Below are 14,576 nucleotides of genomic sequence, written 5' to 3'. Positions count from 1 at the left end.
TCCGTTTCTCTCTTTACCTGCAAGTTTCTCTCTCTCTCGCTAACTCTCTCTCCCTGGGATGCACTTGCAAGTTCTTCTCTTAGATTTTATATTAACAAGCGTTATTTTGCCATTGTCATCCAGACACTATAAAAAATTTACTGTAGCTCTTTTCAAGTCTAACTCCCGGACAGCATTGTGTTGCTGTGCCCAGCTGTTTTACGAATGTACATATATCTATAGCCACTTTTTAAAGATTGAACAGTCTATAATAATATTTCTTGTTGCTCTTGCACTCTCTCATTACTTTTCACTGCCGCTGTTCATTCCTGTCTTTTTCTTACACTCATTCTCATTATTTTTCCTTTTTCCCCTCACTTTCTCTCCACCACCTACTTTCTACCATTTCATCCCATAAATTAGTTTCGATATCATACAAAGTCTGAGGGGATGAATACCAAATGAGAGACGCTGGAGGAAGAACAAGGCTTTCTCTTTTTTTGGCATAAAACAAACAAAAAAAAAAGAAAAGAAGTGGGAACCAGCAGAGTGACACACGCTGCGTTGTCGATGAGTTGCCGGGCGGATTGCGATTCGCTCTGCAGCCAGTCTGAGTGACTCCGCAACGCTCGTGCCAACCAGCTTCCTAAACAGCAATTACCAGATGATGGGAGTGTTTTCCTCATTAGGCTGCTGCAGCTGTGGATGGTTCACAGTAATCAGGCCGCCCGGCACCCACCGGTGAACGCTGCCTATCTCACACGAGCAGGAGAGGAAGAGGAAGGAAGAGAGGAGGAGGAAAGGCGAGGGAAGGCAAGGAGAGTGAGGAGGAAAAGAGAGGAGAGGATAAAGACCCAGAGAGGAAATGAAAAAAGAGGCTGTGGAGCGGGGCGATGAAAGGAAACATGAGGAGAAAAAGAAAGAAGAGAGGCGACTAGATGAGGGGAGAGGAAAGAAGAACAAAAGGAATGAGGGAAGGAGATGAGAGGAGAGGAAAAATAAATGAGAGAGGAGGGGAGATGAGAAGGATAGAAGAGAGGAGAAGAGAAGAGTTGACAGGAGAAAAAAGGAAAGGAGAGAGGAGAAGAAAGAAAAAGGAAAGGACAGAGGAGAGGAGAGGAAAAAGAAGGGAAGGAGGAGACGTGCAGAAAAGTGATTACCACCACTGCTGTAGAAGAACATGAACAGAGAACAGCATCGAGGTGACAGAACAAGCCGCACACAGCCTCACTACTGGCCCCATAGGTGTAAAAACCAACTTACTATACTAATAATCTACAGTGGCACTCTGACAAAAGGGGCCCGCGTATAAAGCTTGTTTTCTGTCAAAAGAGTTTGGCTCCTGAACCACCGTGTCGGCATGAGATCGATGCACGGTGCGAGCCGCGTGGCGTGGGGAGCCTGCTTCTGGGTCCCGGGGTTGATAATGATGAGGCTGGAATGACTCAGAAGAGCCCAGAGAGCCTCGGTTCAAGGGTAATGACGGCAGACGCACGCACAAAGGCAGCCGTCTGAGTACCGCTCTGCACTGTGGGTTAAGTGCCGGTTTAAATGCTGTGCTTTTTTTTTTTTGAGTGCGACACATATAGGCAGCTGCAGGGAAATTCAGCTGAGAGAGAAAGAGCACAGTGATATTGTTTACGTGGGGGAACAACTGGAAATGAAGAATAGTATGTCAAGCTCGGGTAATTATCCACTGTGATGCCCGCACTCTTGAAGACTCCACAACGTTTTGTGCAGGTAAATTCCTGCTTTGCTACTCTCCATTGCAGATTTACAGTAAATTCAGCAGCTCATTATAAGTTTTTTGCCTTCTGAGTGAAAACAGTTATACAGTGCAGGCTATCAAGCTCCACTTTCTGCTCCAGAGCTGCTGCTGGCAATTTTTCTCTATAGCGGCCATTTAATCTTTTGCATCCAGTAATTGCCTCTACTTGCGGTAGATTTCATTGTTGCTGGCTGAGTCTGCCTTTCCTGCAACTTTAGAATTTGCATTCACAGAAAAAGATGCATGCGCTACATGGAATGTGAAAGACAAACTGTCACTCCCTTATGTATTTGATTGTGCTGTACCTTTCAAAGGATTATCAGCTAAACCGATGTTTGCTGCATGTCGTTAAGTTGTGTTTTCAACCCTGTCCGTTTTTTTGTTTTATAGTAGGATTACGCAAAAACTGCTTAACGGATTTCTATAAAACTTGTTGGAAGGACATCTGCCAAGAAAGAACCCATTAAAGGTTGGGGTGGATTCAGACAAAGGAGGATCCAGATCCACTTTCTTCAACATTTCAAGATGTTTATTAAGGCAATAATTCATTGATCTTGATGATGAAAAACTCATGAATATGTAGGGGACAGATATCCATGAGTATATTGGAGATCCAAACAAAAGTCTGGATCTAGTGGATTTAATGCTTTCAGCTAAGACGGTAACAAATAGGGCGATAAACCTTTAACTACCAATGTGGAGCTGAGATCCAGTGGATTCAGAAGGAAATCAAGAGTTCATATGCATCTTCAAAATGAACATGATAGATGCTGTGTGGAATATGGGGATTTGAATGGAATTTTAGGACGAGTGTTATCAACACTAACTTGCCGTTACCAACAGTAACCGCTGTGACCAAAATCAACCAGTACTGAACTGTAAAATCACTGACATAGCCCTTTTTAATTTGGTATGGGAAACTAATCATAGATCAAGCATTAATGGAGACACATGAGCATTCATTTAGAGTCACATTTGAGGCCATCTAATGATCATAGACCAATAATGACACTGCTTTTAGCCTTTTTGTGCTCTCTGCCAGCTTCTGAATGAAAAACCTGGCTCGTGAGACACTAAAAGCTCCAGCATGTTCACCAGCCACCGTGTCTGTCTGCCCATTTGGTGCCTTGCAGGTAAAGCGTCGACTGGGTTTTTTAAAGCTTTCTGAGTAGCCTGGAGACCAGACCAGATCAGCAAGCTCATGTTTATTCGCTCTCGCAGATGGTTCTGGCCCCCTGCCCGCTCAGACAGATTTCCATCCATCCCGAGACATGCCGGGCCAATCAGTCAATTATTTAAAATGGGCTAGGTTTGATGGAATGACTGACAGGGGCACCGCTGAAGCATTGCCCGCTAACAACCAAGAGGACTGTCGCTGATGTGGATTGGTCTATTGAAGCCACGACTGGGGGAAAAATGGCCAAAATCTGTTAGCAAAAACTCACACACTGACATGTGCTACAACATCACAGCTCTTCACTGCACACTGTTGTGTTCACGTCCTGTTTCATTGCTCTGATTGCTTGTAGAACTATTCAGATGTATCCAGCGGCAGTTTGATCAGCAACCGTTGATAACACCCCTTGGAAAAATCGAAAATGAACTGAAGTGTTCCAGAATCATTTGCATATGCAGGCTGGTGTGTTGCTGCCAGGTGTCTGCTACGACCAAACACTATGAGAGTGAGCTCAATCTGTAAAGCTGTAGCTAGAAACAGAAACAAAGAGCTGAAAGACAGAATGAAGCTCTGTAAAGCCAAGGAAAAGTTGGTGATTCTTCTCTTTACGGTCAATTAACATAGGCTCTATTGTTAATATATAAAAATGTGAATTATTGCTATTTTAAAGTACAGATGTGTTGAGTGAAAGGGATCTTATAGGTAGCATGTCCAACAGAAATCCATCAGAAGACGCCAACCATGTTCACTGAGTGCTGTAAGTGGACAGATGGAGCAGACGCAGAGATGGAGTTAGTTAAACCGGGAGTGAAGGGAGAGGCTGGTGCGGGTGGCAGAGACAGCAGGATAGCAGGGAGGAGTCTGTCTGTGTGTGTACATATAGATGTGTGAGTGAGTGTGTGTGACTGAGATAGTGAGAGACACACACAGAGCATTTCTTTTGCGTACAAGCATGTGCATCAATCTTGTGGCTGAGCGCGTGTGTGTGTGTGTGTGTGTGCTGCTTGCGTAGGTGTGGGTGAGTCCATGTGAGCCCGACTCTCTGTGTGTATGTGTGATGAATTAGTGATGGCAGCTGGTGGAGCGGTGTGATCCCTCAGCGGTGGTGACAGCAGCTGTTAGTGGTGCTGTCTCCGCCCAGCCAGACTGACTGGGTCCTCTTCATCAAACACACCGGCTCATTAAAGCTGCAGGGCCCGGTGCTGCGCCGCACTGCCCCACCCGAGAGCCCGGCAGCACCACAGCCGGGGGGGGGGCTGCTGGGTGTGAGAGGAAGTGTTCGGGGTCTCAGGTTGTGTATGTGGAGCTGTAAACATAGGTGCGTCCATTTAAGCCTGAGTAAGCAGGTGCATCTGTATTACTTTTCCCGATCCGTCATTTTCCTGGTCTGCGTTTGTGTGTTTGCGAATGTGTTTGCCACTAAACTGCTGACAGGCAACAAGAATCCTGCTGATCAGATCCCACTGTTGGAACCGTCTGCTGTTGCAGCCCTCACCTGCTCCTCGTGGAAACTGATGCGGACAGTTATGGATGATGCAAATGAGACAAGCACGTGTGAGAGATGTCCTCTGTGACTCTGTGTGTGTGTGTGTGTGTGTGTGTGTGACAGAATATAGGGCCAGTTGGTGAAGCAGCAGGTGCGTCTGCAGTTACCTGTAGGTAGGTGATTCTGTTCTGGACCAGATCCGACAGGTCTTTAGCCTCCTTCACTCTCCACTCGCCCACTCCGTCCGCCTGGCTGAGGTAGTACAAGTCTGTCATGATGGACCTGCAGACACACATTTTCATACTTAAATTATTATGCAAGTTCACTTTGAAATAACCGGCTGAACATCAAAGGCAGAGTCATAGTTTCCGCGTCTACCAGTCTGATGGAGTCCGGTTTGGTCCTTGTGACATAAATGTCCTCCTCCACCCATGTGCCTGCACTGAATGTACTACATCAACTGAGCATGCTCCAGGTACAAGATATCCACCTCCAAGAAAGTTTGGTCAACCCTAAACAGTGCGTGATACAAACTTTGTTGGCCTTGTGCGACTGTCTTGTACAAAAATACTACATCCTCTCCAGATGATTAATAAGTGCAGACACAGGGCAGCACCTCGCCAATACTTTTTCCTCTGCCATCAGTGTGATGTGAAACGCATTCCTTGTGAAATTTACAGACATTATTGTCCCGAACACAAGCAGCAGCCGAGGGTCATATTCAAACAGCAAAATTATATTTCTGAGAGGTTGGGACTTAATAGCTTTTTTGCAAGGGAGCGTTTTCACAAACAAACATACCTCCCCACTCTCACATCACTTCTCCTCTGCTCTCATTAACAATGACAACGTCTGGCATAACTGTTCAGCTGTAAGGCAACACGTGTACATTCTTAAAAAATGATGAATACCCTTGCGCTGTAAAGTGACGCTTTAACTTTGTTCACATAGCAGCCATTCAGAAGGATGCAAATGGAAAGGATGGAAATTCATGGTTATCATGCAAATACTGAATCAGAGAGAGTTCATCAACCATTGTATTTATCAACTGGAAGATCGGGGAGCGAAACTATCCACAGGTTTTCAGGCACACGTACAATTTATACACACACAGAAATACACAGAGACATTTAAAACACTGTGGTTGGGTTAATAGTGAGGAAGAGACAAATGTTTCTTTGACTATTGGTTCTGGAGGTAAAAATGTGTCAACCATATGAGATTTTATATACGTTTATCGTAGGTCTTCATACAGTAGATCGATGTTGGTATGTATGAACAGTTAAAAATGATATCCAGTGTGATCCAGATGTGAATCAAAGTGAACTCATAATCATCACAGGAGCTGAAAATAGTTTTTTTGACCTGAGGCAACACTATGCATCTTTTACTGAGCAACAGCGCCCCCATTGTGCTGCTGCAGGTCTGTTGTTTTAGATAAGTTTATACATGCTGGGTTAAGGTTGGATTTTCCAGAGGTCCTTTTCAGATGGGCTCCAGAATCCCTGTGAGGACCTGTAATCTCTGGTTGTGCAAGAGCATCAGAACCACAGCAAAGTAATCAACAGGATTGCTACATGTCAATAACTGGATTAGGCAAAAAAAAACATTCCCACTAGCGGCTCTAAAAACAGCTTCTCAACTGAACCTCTAGGAATTCACTAAATCTTATAGTAGATCATATATCCTGTGACAGAAGATTTTATGGATATGCCCACGTCTACTTGGATATGCAGATTAATTATGTTGGCATGTTCTTGACCAAGTGATCATGCATATTTTATATATCTTGCGTTACAAATCTGCAGCTCTGCTCTGTGACACTATTTCTGTCCAGACAGGGAGCTTATCTTCAAATCAGGGCAGACGTCTCCTGCCCTACAGCACAACTTCAGCCTCTGTGGCTGCCTTCCACAGAGATTTTCCTCAACAAAAATTATTGGTACGTTTCAGAAAACCTCTAAATCATGTGATTTGTGTCCTCCTGCAGGTAGAGAGTGAAGGCAACCCCCTAGACTACAAATACGTGTGATAAGAACATCCACTTGACAGCACATACAGTGGGATGTGAGTTAAACATCGACAAGTCTCCACTTTCAGGATATTTACGGACAAAGTGTCGTTTTTTTGTAACGCCGACAGACAACGACATCTTTCTGGTTGTTGAGCCCTTTTGAAAAAATCCGCAATCTTCATGCCTCTGACAGCGAATCTGTTTACGTGACACACTCTGCCAAATACTGTGGCCATCCACTTAAAAACAAGCCCAAGAGCTCTGATATTTGCAGCTAAGGGCAGATGCAAAACACATCACACACTCACACATGCACTTATGCAAGCTTAATTTATTACTCACTCCTTTGACCCAAATCAGTCACATCCTGTGTGACTTCTTATGCATATATGAAGTAGTGCATGCAAAGATACACATACAAAGCAGACAGATATACCACATCCCGTTTCAGCAGGGCGGCAAATAGCGTCTTCCTCGACAAGTAACGCGGTATTATTACTCAATGTCCCGGTCTGAAGCTGAAACCACAGTGTGTGATGGATGTCAAACTCTCCTCCAGTGGCACACAGGGGAGCCTTCACTGGCCCTCTGTGGGAAGGAGAAGCAAACCTGGCTGGCCGCAAAACTTAACAACAGTAGAGCCCTGAGGGGATTTGGCAGCAAGACAAGGGAACACCACACGTCTATGACGTACCGCATATGTATAAGAGGTGTTCTCTTGTGTGCATGTAAATAATGTGCGGTTTCCCCCAGTGCTTCTGATTGTCTCTTACTGATGTTGAGGCTGCAGCCGCTGGGCTTGGCAGCCGAGCGCAGGAGATCCAAGTATTGACGTTGCACCGATGGGAGAAGGTTTCGGGTTTAATTTACAGCACGAGTATCACCATGCGTACAGTGAGACAAAAGATGGGCAAAAGGAAAGAAAGACTAGATGTGTGTTTTGCCTGTTTAACGCCCTATGGTGTGCAGTTGAATGACCCAGCATAATGATGCATTTGGTAAACACCCATCAAGTTTGAAACTGAGCCTCTGACGTGGGTTTTGTGGCTTGCACGACATATGACACAATACTTTCAGCCATATCGGATCGCCATTGTGTCCACCCTGTTAGATTACAGTTATAAGATATAAACTATAGTTTGACAGAAATCAATTTACAGTATGGTCTGTCTTCTTCTAGCGCGTACTGTTTCATACACCTTACAAATACCTCACTATAATTATATAAAGCCAAAATCTATGGGTTTTGGTATCAAGCACAGACATGACAGCTCCACCCAAAAGCGCATCCTGATTGCCCCCTGGTGGTTGGCTGCAGTATAGTTTAAGAAAAAAACACGTATTCAATGTTAGCAGATAATAAATCATTATTATATTATAAGTACATTTTTCCCACAGATGGTTTCTGTTACTTTAGTGTAGGTCTAATTACACTGATATTTGGGCTTCATTTTTGTACAGTGGGAGGAAGTGGAGATGCGTCGTTCATCTTAATATAGAGGCGATGACATCAAGACTCACTGTGGTATAGTTTTCTTTACCTGTATGTTACTGGTAGAGTCGCTTATAGAGATACATTCCCGTAGCTGCAGCGGTGTTCATTTCCTGTTTGCAATAAGTGTTCAGTATTATTTTCATATCTGTATGAACTTTCACACGGTTTCACATCACCCGGCCATAAATATGTTATGAAACCGACGGCTCCGTATAATGCACACTTTTTCTTTAATGTGCTACATTTTTATTTTACTTGGGAAATCTTCTAGACAAGGGCCTCACCTCCTCCCTGAGCAGAATTTAAATGAAGGAGCGGTGCATTTATTCGAGTCAAACATTTCATTGCTCTTTCCACCTCTGCCCCTATCTGTGCTGCCTCTCCCAGCCTTTGCCTGCAGCACATACAAAGAGATCTGGGGGGCTTAAAATGAAAGTGAAAGCATATAGAAGTCTGTGTGTGTGTGTGTGTGTACCTGGTGAGGAATCAGTCTTTGGAAAGCTGCTTAGGGCAGAAAAGACTAAGACAATGGGCTGTGTAAACCACTTCACCGGGATTACAATGAACCACTTGGCCAAATGACAACAGGCCTTTCTTCATTCAGCCCTGTGGAAGCTGGCCATCCAGATGACAGAGAGGGTGTGCACGTGACCTTTGCCCTTTGTTTCTCAGCAACCGGCACAAGTCCTGCTTTCAAGTCCTGCTTCTGGCCAATGTTCATGTTTCAACCTTTGACACCATCGGCAGGCTGTTAACTGTATCTTGTCAATGTTGCTTCAACACAAAGGAGGAAAGAGACAATATTTGTTTTACAAGGATCCGGAGCTTACGCAGAAGCACCAATAATATCCATAATTTTTCACTGACAGATTATTATTGAGTGTTTATAACAGGTACAGTTAAGAAGCTGTGATATGTTTGTTTTAGCTTGAAGGGTTTACTTCAAAGATTAATCAACACTTTATTTGGTTTATTTACTGGGCTGGGCTTTCTGTGGTTTTTTTGTTCTGTACAAATAGGTGAGGTTATGTGGTTGACTGTGCAACTTTACACTTTGGCTTTTGTATAGACTAAACAGTGCAGGATATCCCATTATTCATTCTCAATTTCACACCTCTGAAAAGTAAGTGTGGACAATGAGAATAAACGCTGACAGAAACACAGTCAGTTACTGGGAGATGATGTGTTATTCACTAAAGCACCGCCCCATTTATGACTTGTATTTTCTTCACCATCAACTTTTCCATGGATCTACTGGTTTCCCACTTATCCTTGTGGAACATTTTCACTTCTTTTTCCTTTTTTCAACATTTTCTGCCCACCTCTCCTGGTGTCCCATGTCCTGCAGGAGTGTGTCGGCGTACTTCTGCCTCTCTCCGGGCTCGACGGTGGTCAATTTCTTCACCTCGCTGCGGACAAAGTACCAGAACTCCTTCACGCCGTTCTCCACCCTTCTCCGCAGCTCCTCCTGAGTGGGGCCAGGGCCTGCGGGCAGAGGTAAGAGAGAACAGCTCACAACAAAACACAACATAACAAAGACGCACAGCTGGTGTGACATTTGAGGCACGAGTACGATCTAAAACAATGAATCAATGACGTTAACCTCACGGCACCTCCTTGTGGAACACAGCTGGGAGGAAGAGGGGAGGAACAGAGGCCAACAGGTGTAAATAGGCTAAAGGCCCAAAGCAAGGTTTCATTTTTAACCAACCATGAAAATGTTTCTTTCCATACTTTGTCCTTAGGTGTTGCTTTGACCCCATTAAGGATGACTTGATCACGTTGTTTGTGTCTCATCTCTCTCTCTCTCTCTCTCTCTCTCATGTTTTACCCTCACAAGGTTCCAACAACAGGAAAGAACTCTATACCCCACCCCAGCAAAACAATGTTGAGTAACCCACATGGAAGCACAGCTGCCTGCTCTGGTTTCTGCTAAGAGAAATGAAAAAAAAAAAAGAAAAATAGAGGGAGGGGAAACAGCCTCAAGCAGGAGAAGGAGGTGGTGGAGAAGGGGAAAAAAAATCACTGTTTTTTTAACCTTCCTATCTCACACTCACTTCGCTCTTGGCTCCCTCCCTTGGTGGAAAAAGCTGGAGGGTATTTTTAGCATTTTCTTCCCCTGCAGCAAGATGGAAAGGCTGACCCTGTGCTGCCCTCCAAGCTCACATGTCCTTCTTTATTTTCTTCTTTCTGTCTGTCTCCTTTCTCTCCTCCCTCCTTCCCGCTCTCCCTATTTGCCGTTGGGGCATTCATACTGCTTCCACTTCATTCACACATTTCCCCACTCACCTGACAGCTCCCCTGAACCTTTGACTGCCGCTTAGAGCAGCAAATATACACATAACCCTGCACGTCCGACAGCACGGCTCCGCCATCATCGCTGCTGAGCTACAGCAGGTTTAACACTGGACAAGACTGAGATTCTCGCTGCAGGCAAAAGCTCAAAAGAGCCACCGACTGGTTTCCTACCATAAAAACTCAAGCCCCCACACCTTCAAAATCGATGCTTTCATATTTCCAAGCACTGTGCCAAATCCTTCCCACAAACCTTTTAGGTGGCCCTGCCCTGCTTACCGTCTCCAGTGAGTTTCTGGAAGCTGTGGATCTTCTCTTTGGCTCTGGTTAGCTGGTCCTCCAAAGAGCGTAGTCTCCCGGCGGCCAAGGACCCGGCTTCCGCCTGACCCTCTGGTATCCTGGGGGAGAAAGACACAGGCAGAGGTTGTGGTGGCTGAGCATGGGAGCGTGTCTGAATTGATCATCGGAGGAGAAAATATCAAAGAAATATTCTTTTTTGAAAAACCTTCAGCTGAAATAGTAAGGCTGTATACGGGTAAACGTAAGTGATGACAATTTTATAAAGTTGGGTTTTGGATAACAAAACACAATAAATTCATAATGATGTAACAGAGCAAAGCAGCAAATCCTCTGACCAGATGTTTGCCAACACCTCCTGAATTTCTTATCAAAGAGTCTTTAAAAAAGTAATTACAATTGCTGTCACTCATGAAGTAAACACCACTAACCTAACGTTAAAGTTACTGGACCCTCACGAAAACCTTGCAACATGTGATTATTCAATCTCAATACAAACTAGATGAAGATTAATCTCTGCAATCTTCGCAAGCCCCCAGTTTTTGCTTTTTTTTCATTTTGGTGTGGCAGCGCCATGGATGAATTATCTTGAGACAGACACCATTCAAAACCGACCACATAATATAGACTTCAATATTAACCTTCCCGAACACTGACTGGATGCACACCACTGGCTGTAATTAGTTTTTGCTCATGATTTGCAATCTGAAAAAAAAAACTGGTTGACTGTTTTGCAAATATTGTGAAATTCCTCCTACACCATCAAAAATTAAATCTGTCTCTCCATAAATCTGTGGAGAAATACACCGGGCCACATGTTTGCAGCATTCCGCGTCTTTTACTTTGGCAGCGCCTCGTCTTTTTAGACGTTAACGAGGTGCAGGAGTTCCAAGAAGAAGAGAGAATGTTTACGAGACTCGTCCAGCACGGATCTCATGTGGGCTCATGCGGGTCTCATCTGGAGTCAAATAGTTGCAGTGAACATGCAGCTGTGAAGGCGTCTTTTAGTGTTCACCACTGAAAAGTCTAGTTCATTTGCTAAGACACCACAGTGCAGCCTCCTGGAGCTCTGTCCTGGTTTATTTATTTTGAGCTCAAGATCATGGACGGCTGCATTACATCATTGTACAAACACCCGAGCACTACATCCTTCTACAACATCCACTGAACAGTCTGTATAGAAGAAGGAAGAAATCAAAGCCAATGAAAGGATTAGAGCGGTAATGTTTACCCTGTACACGCTTTATATAGCCCAGGTAAAGGCACTGCTAACTTCTCTACATGTTAACAATGCTATTTCATAATGTTGAGTAATACATAGGGTAATAATAACTTAAAAATTGAAAAAAACACACACACGTACATTAAATCTATTCAAGTGCAGTAAATAGATTAACTCTAATTTGTACCGCACATAATCTATGCTGCATTAATGCTGCAGTGGCCATTGTGGCCTCTTCCTTCTACGATGTGTGAGGAGGGACTGAAAGAACAAACAAAGACCCCAGACAATGGATCATTCACAGGGCTCCTTTTCAGTTTTTTTTTGCCAAATATGGCTCCGTGATAAATAGATATGAAAGCTGTGAATAAGCATTTTCACACCACTGTGTAGTAACTGCTGCGTGCATGTCATGAAAACACAAACGAGCAATCGCTCAGGCACAGAACACAGAGTTCAAATCCGCCAAGGAGAGAAAAAGAAGCTGCCACTGACATTGTGCTATATCAGTTCCTCTACATAAAACTATTAAAAATGGAAAATGTTTGAATGCACAGGGGCATTGGTGGAGTGCTGCAAAGGCCATGTTAATGAGTAATCAAGGCATGCAAACTCAATTTGCTCCCTGAGTGAAGAACATCAGTCGCTGGCAGGCATAAAGATGAGACTTTTAAAGTTGCAGCAGCCCATCTTGCTGCACAACTCCCCCTTTAGTGTTCAAGCCCCGGTTACTCCGAAGTCCCGGCCTCTCACATCACTGAGCACTAACTGAGCGTTGTGCTTCAAAGCCATGGAAATAACTGAGGAGGAAAGGGAGGATATTTTCACTCTAACATTATGTAACCGTGTGATGGACAAGGATAAACCTTTCCATACCTCCGAGGCCTCACGGATATTTATATGAATGTCTTAAATTCACGCTTGTTTCCTTTGTGAAATCCGTGGGGCTCCCGTTTCAGCTGCACGACACAGATCTTTGGAAATTAGACCCAGGTGCTTTTCCTCTCCGAGAATCAACTCTACTGTCTATACTCACCGCTATGTCTGTTTAAACAATATTCAACGGGATCCCCCAAAAGGCCACACCCTAATGTGCTAGTTACACCACGCAACAGGAAGTAGGACTATTTCCTCAGTGACATCATTTCCCAGGGGTCTCAAGTGCTGCTAAACTTGTCATATATAACGCAGCGTGAGGACTCCCTTGAGCAAGGCAAAAGAAATAGTGCAGGGCAGCACAGGCTGAGGAGCAGAGATGTCGCACAGAGGTTAGCTAACAGAAACTGCTGAGACACAAAACACAAGCATCCTGAACCAAGATATGCAGATATAAAATATATCCAAACAATCAGTGGCATCAAACCCAGACACACACACACACACACAGGAAGGAGGAAAACACCATCCACAAATGATTCCTGGCTGTATCTCTAGAGGATCTGTAGCGGAGACTAGACGCGGCGGCAGCTGGATTCAACAGCGTCTTAATCAAACGATACCGAGAGGTAACAGATGAGGAAAAACTCTGACTCTGGGGGAGGCAGGGGGGGGTACTGCAGAGTGAAAGACAAGCTATGAAAGCAGAGGGGGGTGATGAGACCCACCGGCACTACGCACCGAGTCGGAAAGCAGGTGAGGTTTAGCATGTAACCCAGTTTCCTCTGAAATGCAGCCCCAGCTGTCGCTTCATTGGCTCCCGCCCCTGCACCCAGTAACCGTGAAGTTCACAGGGTGATCAGAGGCCGGGCGGAGCAGACTGAACGGTGGGGGCCTAGGTGGCACTGCGACGCATGCATATTTCCGTGGTAAGATTGAATATACTGTGGTCGACTTCAAAAGGAAAGACCCATGTGCTGGGCTGGGGAAACCATACATATGGATGCCAATGTGAAATGTTCTGGGAGGTGTAGATGAAAGAAGAGCACACGAACACAATTTGCCTTTAGATGAAGGTGTAACTTTGATTTACTATTCCTGCGTATGTGCGTATATGTGCCATCACTCCACTGTGATGCATCAAAGACTTGACTGACATGTTTCAGCCATTTTCTGGGAACAGACTGTGTGGTGCAACAAACCACTTGACTCCAATAAGTCAAGCTAATAAACCACAGGAATGTGGCAATGGGGAGACACAAGCAAACACTACAAATTAGGGGAAAAGAATCAAATCACCATGAAAACCAGTTAGAACTGGTCAAATCTGGCCTGTAAGGAATGTTATGATTGAAGTTATAATAATAGGAACATTGAGGGGCCTGTATCAATTGTATTATTATCTCTGCTAAGGCAGATCCTTCAGATACGGATTGAAGGCGAATCCAGGAATTATTTTCACTTTAACATTGCAAGATGGAATTTTTAGAGAATTATGTGTGGATCTATCGATGAGTGTGTGCAATTTTGTGCAAATTCATATAAAAATCTGTGACTAGTCGATTGAAATGTGGTTTCATAGGGCTTATAAGCTTTCTCAGCCGCTTTTTGTTAGCAAATAGGACTGGAAACCTGTAACTTCCTCCAATGTGGATAGCTGAGAGATGTAATGTGGCCTTAGCTGTAAGGTATATTATAATTTAAGGGGACTGCAAGGCCTTGGTGGAGGCATGTTCTCTACTGAGTGCAATTCTAGTTGCATCTGTTGTGTTTGCATTGCATGGAAACAGTTAATCTCATCTGTAAGAAACTGATTCTGAATGGTGCATTCTTGCCTCACATGCTTTTGACACCAGATTCAGCCCTAGTTGACATAGATGTCCTGACAACAGATCCCACAATGGGGCTAGTGTGTGATTGTGTGTTTGCATGTGATAGAAGACCTTCCCTTACCCGGCCTGAGCGCC

At 44.3% G+C, this 14,576-nt stretch overlaps 1 protein-coding gene across 1 annotated transcript in view; it reads right to left on the bottom strand.

The window, feature by feature from the left end:
- The window catches only part of fut8b (fucosyltransferase 8b (alpha (1,6) fucosyltransferase)), a 79,890-nt gene that overhangs the window by 19,979 nt on the left and 45,335 nt on the right, over positions 1-14,576 (bottom strand). The window contains exons 3-5 of the mRNA XM_035144044.2: positions 10,494-10,612; positions 9,242-9,404; positions 4,578-4,692 (exon numbers count right to left, since the gene is read on the bottom strand). Coding sequence (XP_034999935.1) covers positions 4,578-4,692; positions 9,242-9,404; positions 10,494-10,612 — 397 coding nt within the window. The remainder of the gene's footprint in view (positions 1-4,577; positions 4,693-9,241; positions 9,405-10,493; positions 10,613-14,576) is intronic.

This window comes from Hippoglossus stenolepis, chromosome 20, assembly GCF_022539355.2.
Source record: "Hippoglossus stenolepis isolate QCI-W04-F060 chromosome 20, HSTE1.2, whole genome shotgun sequence".
In the NCBI taxonomy this organism is placed as follows: Eukaryota; Metazoa; Chordata; class Actinopteri; order Pleuronectiformes; family Pleuronectidae; genus Hippoglossus; species Hippoglossus stenolepis.
The sequence above is the reverse complement of the archived record's forward strand: the minus strand, read 5'-3'. Positions and strand labels throughout refer to the sequence as shown.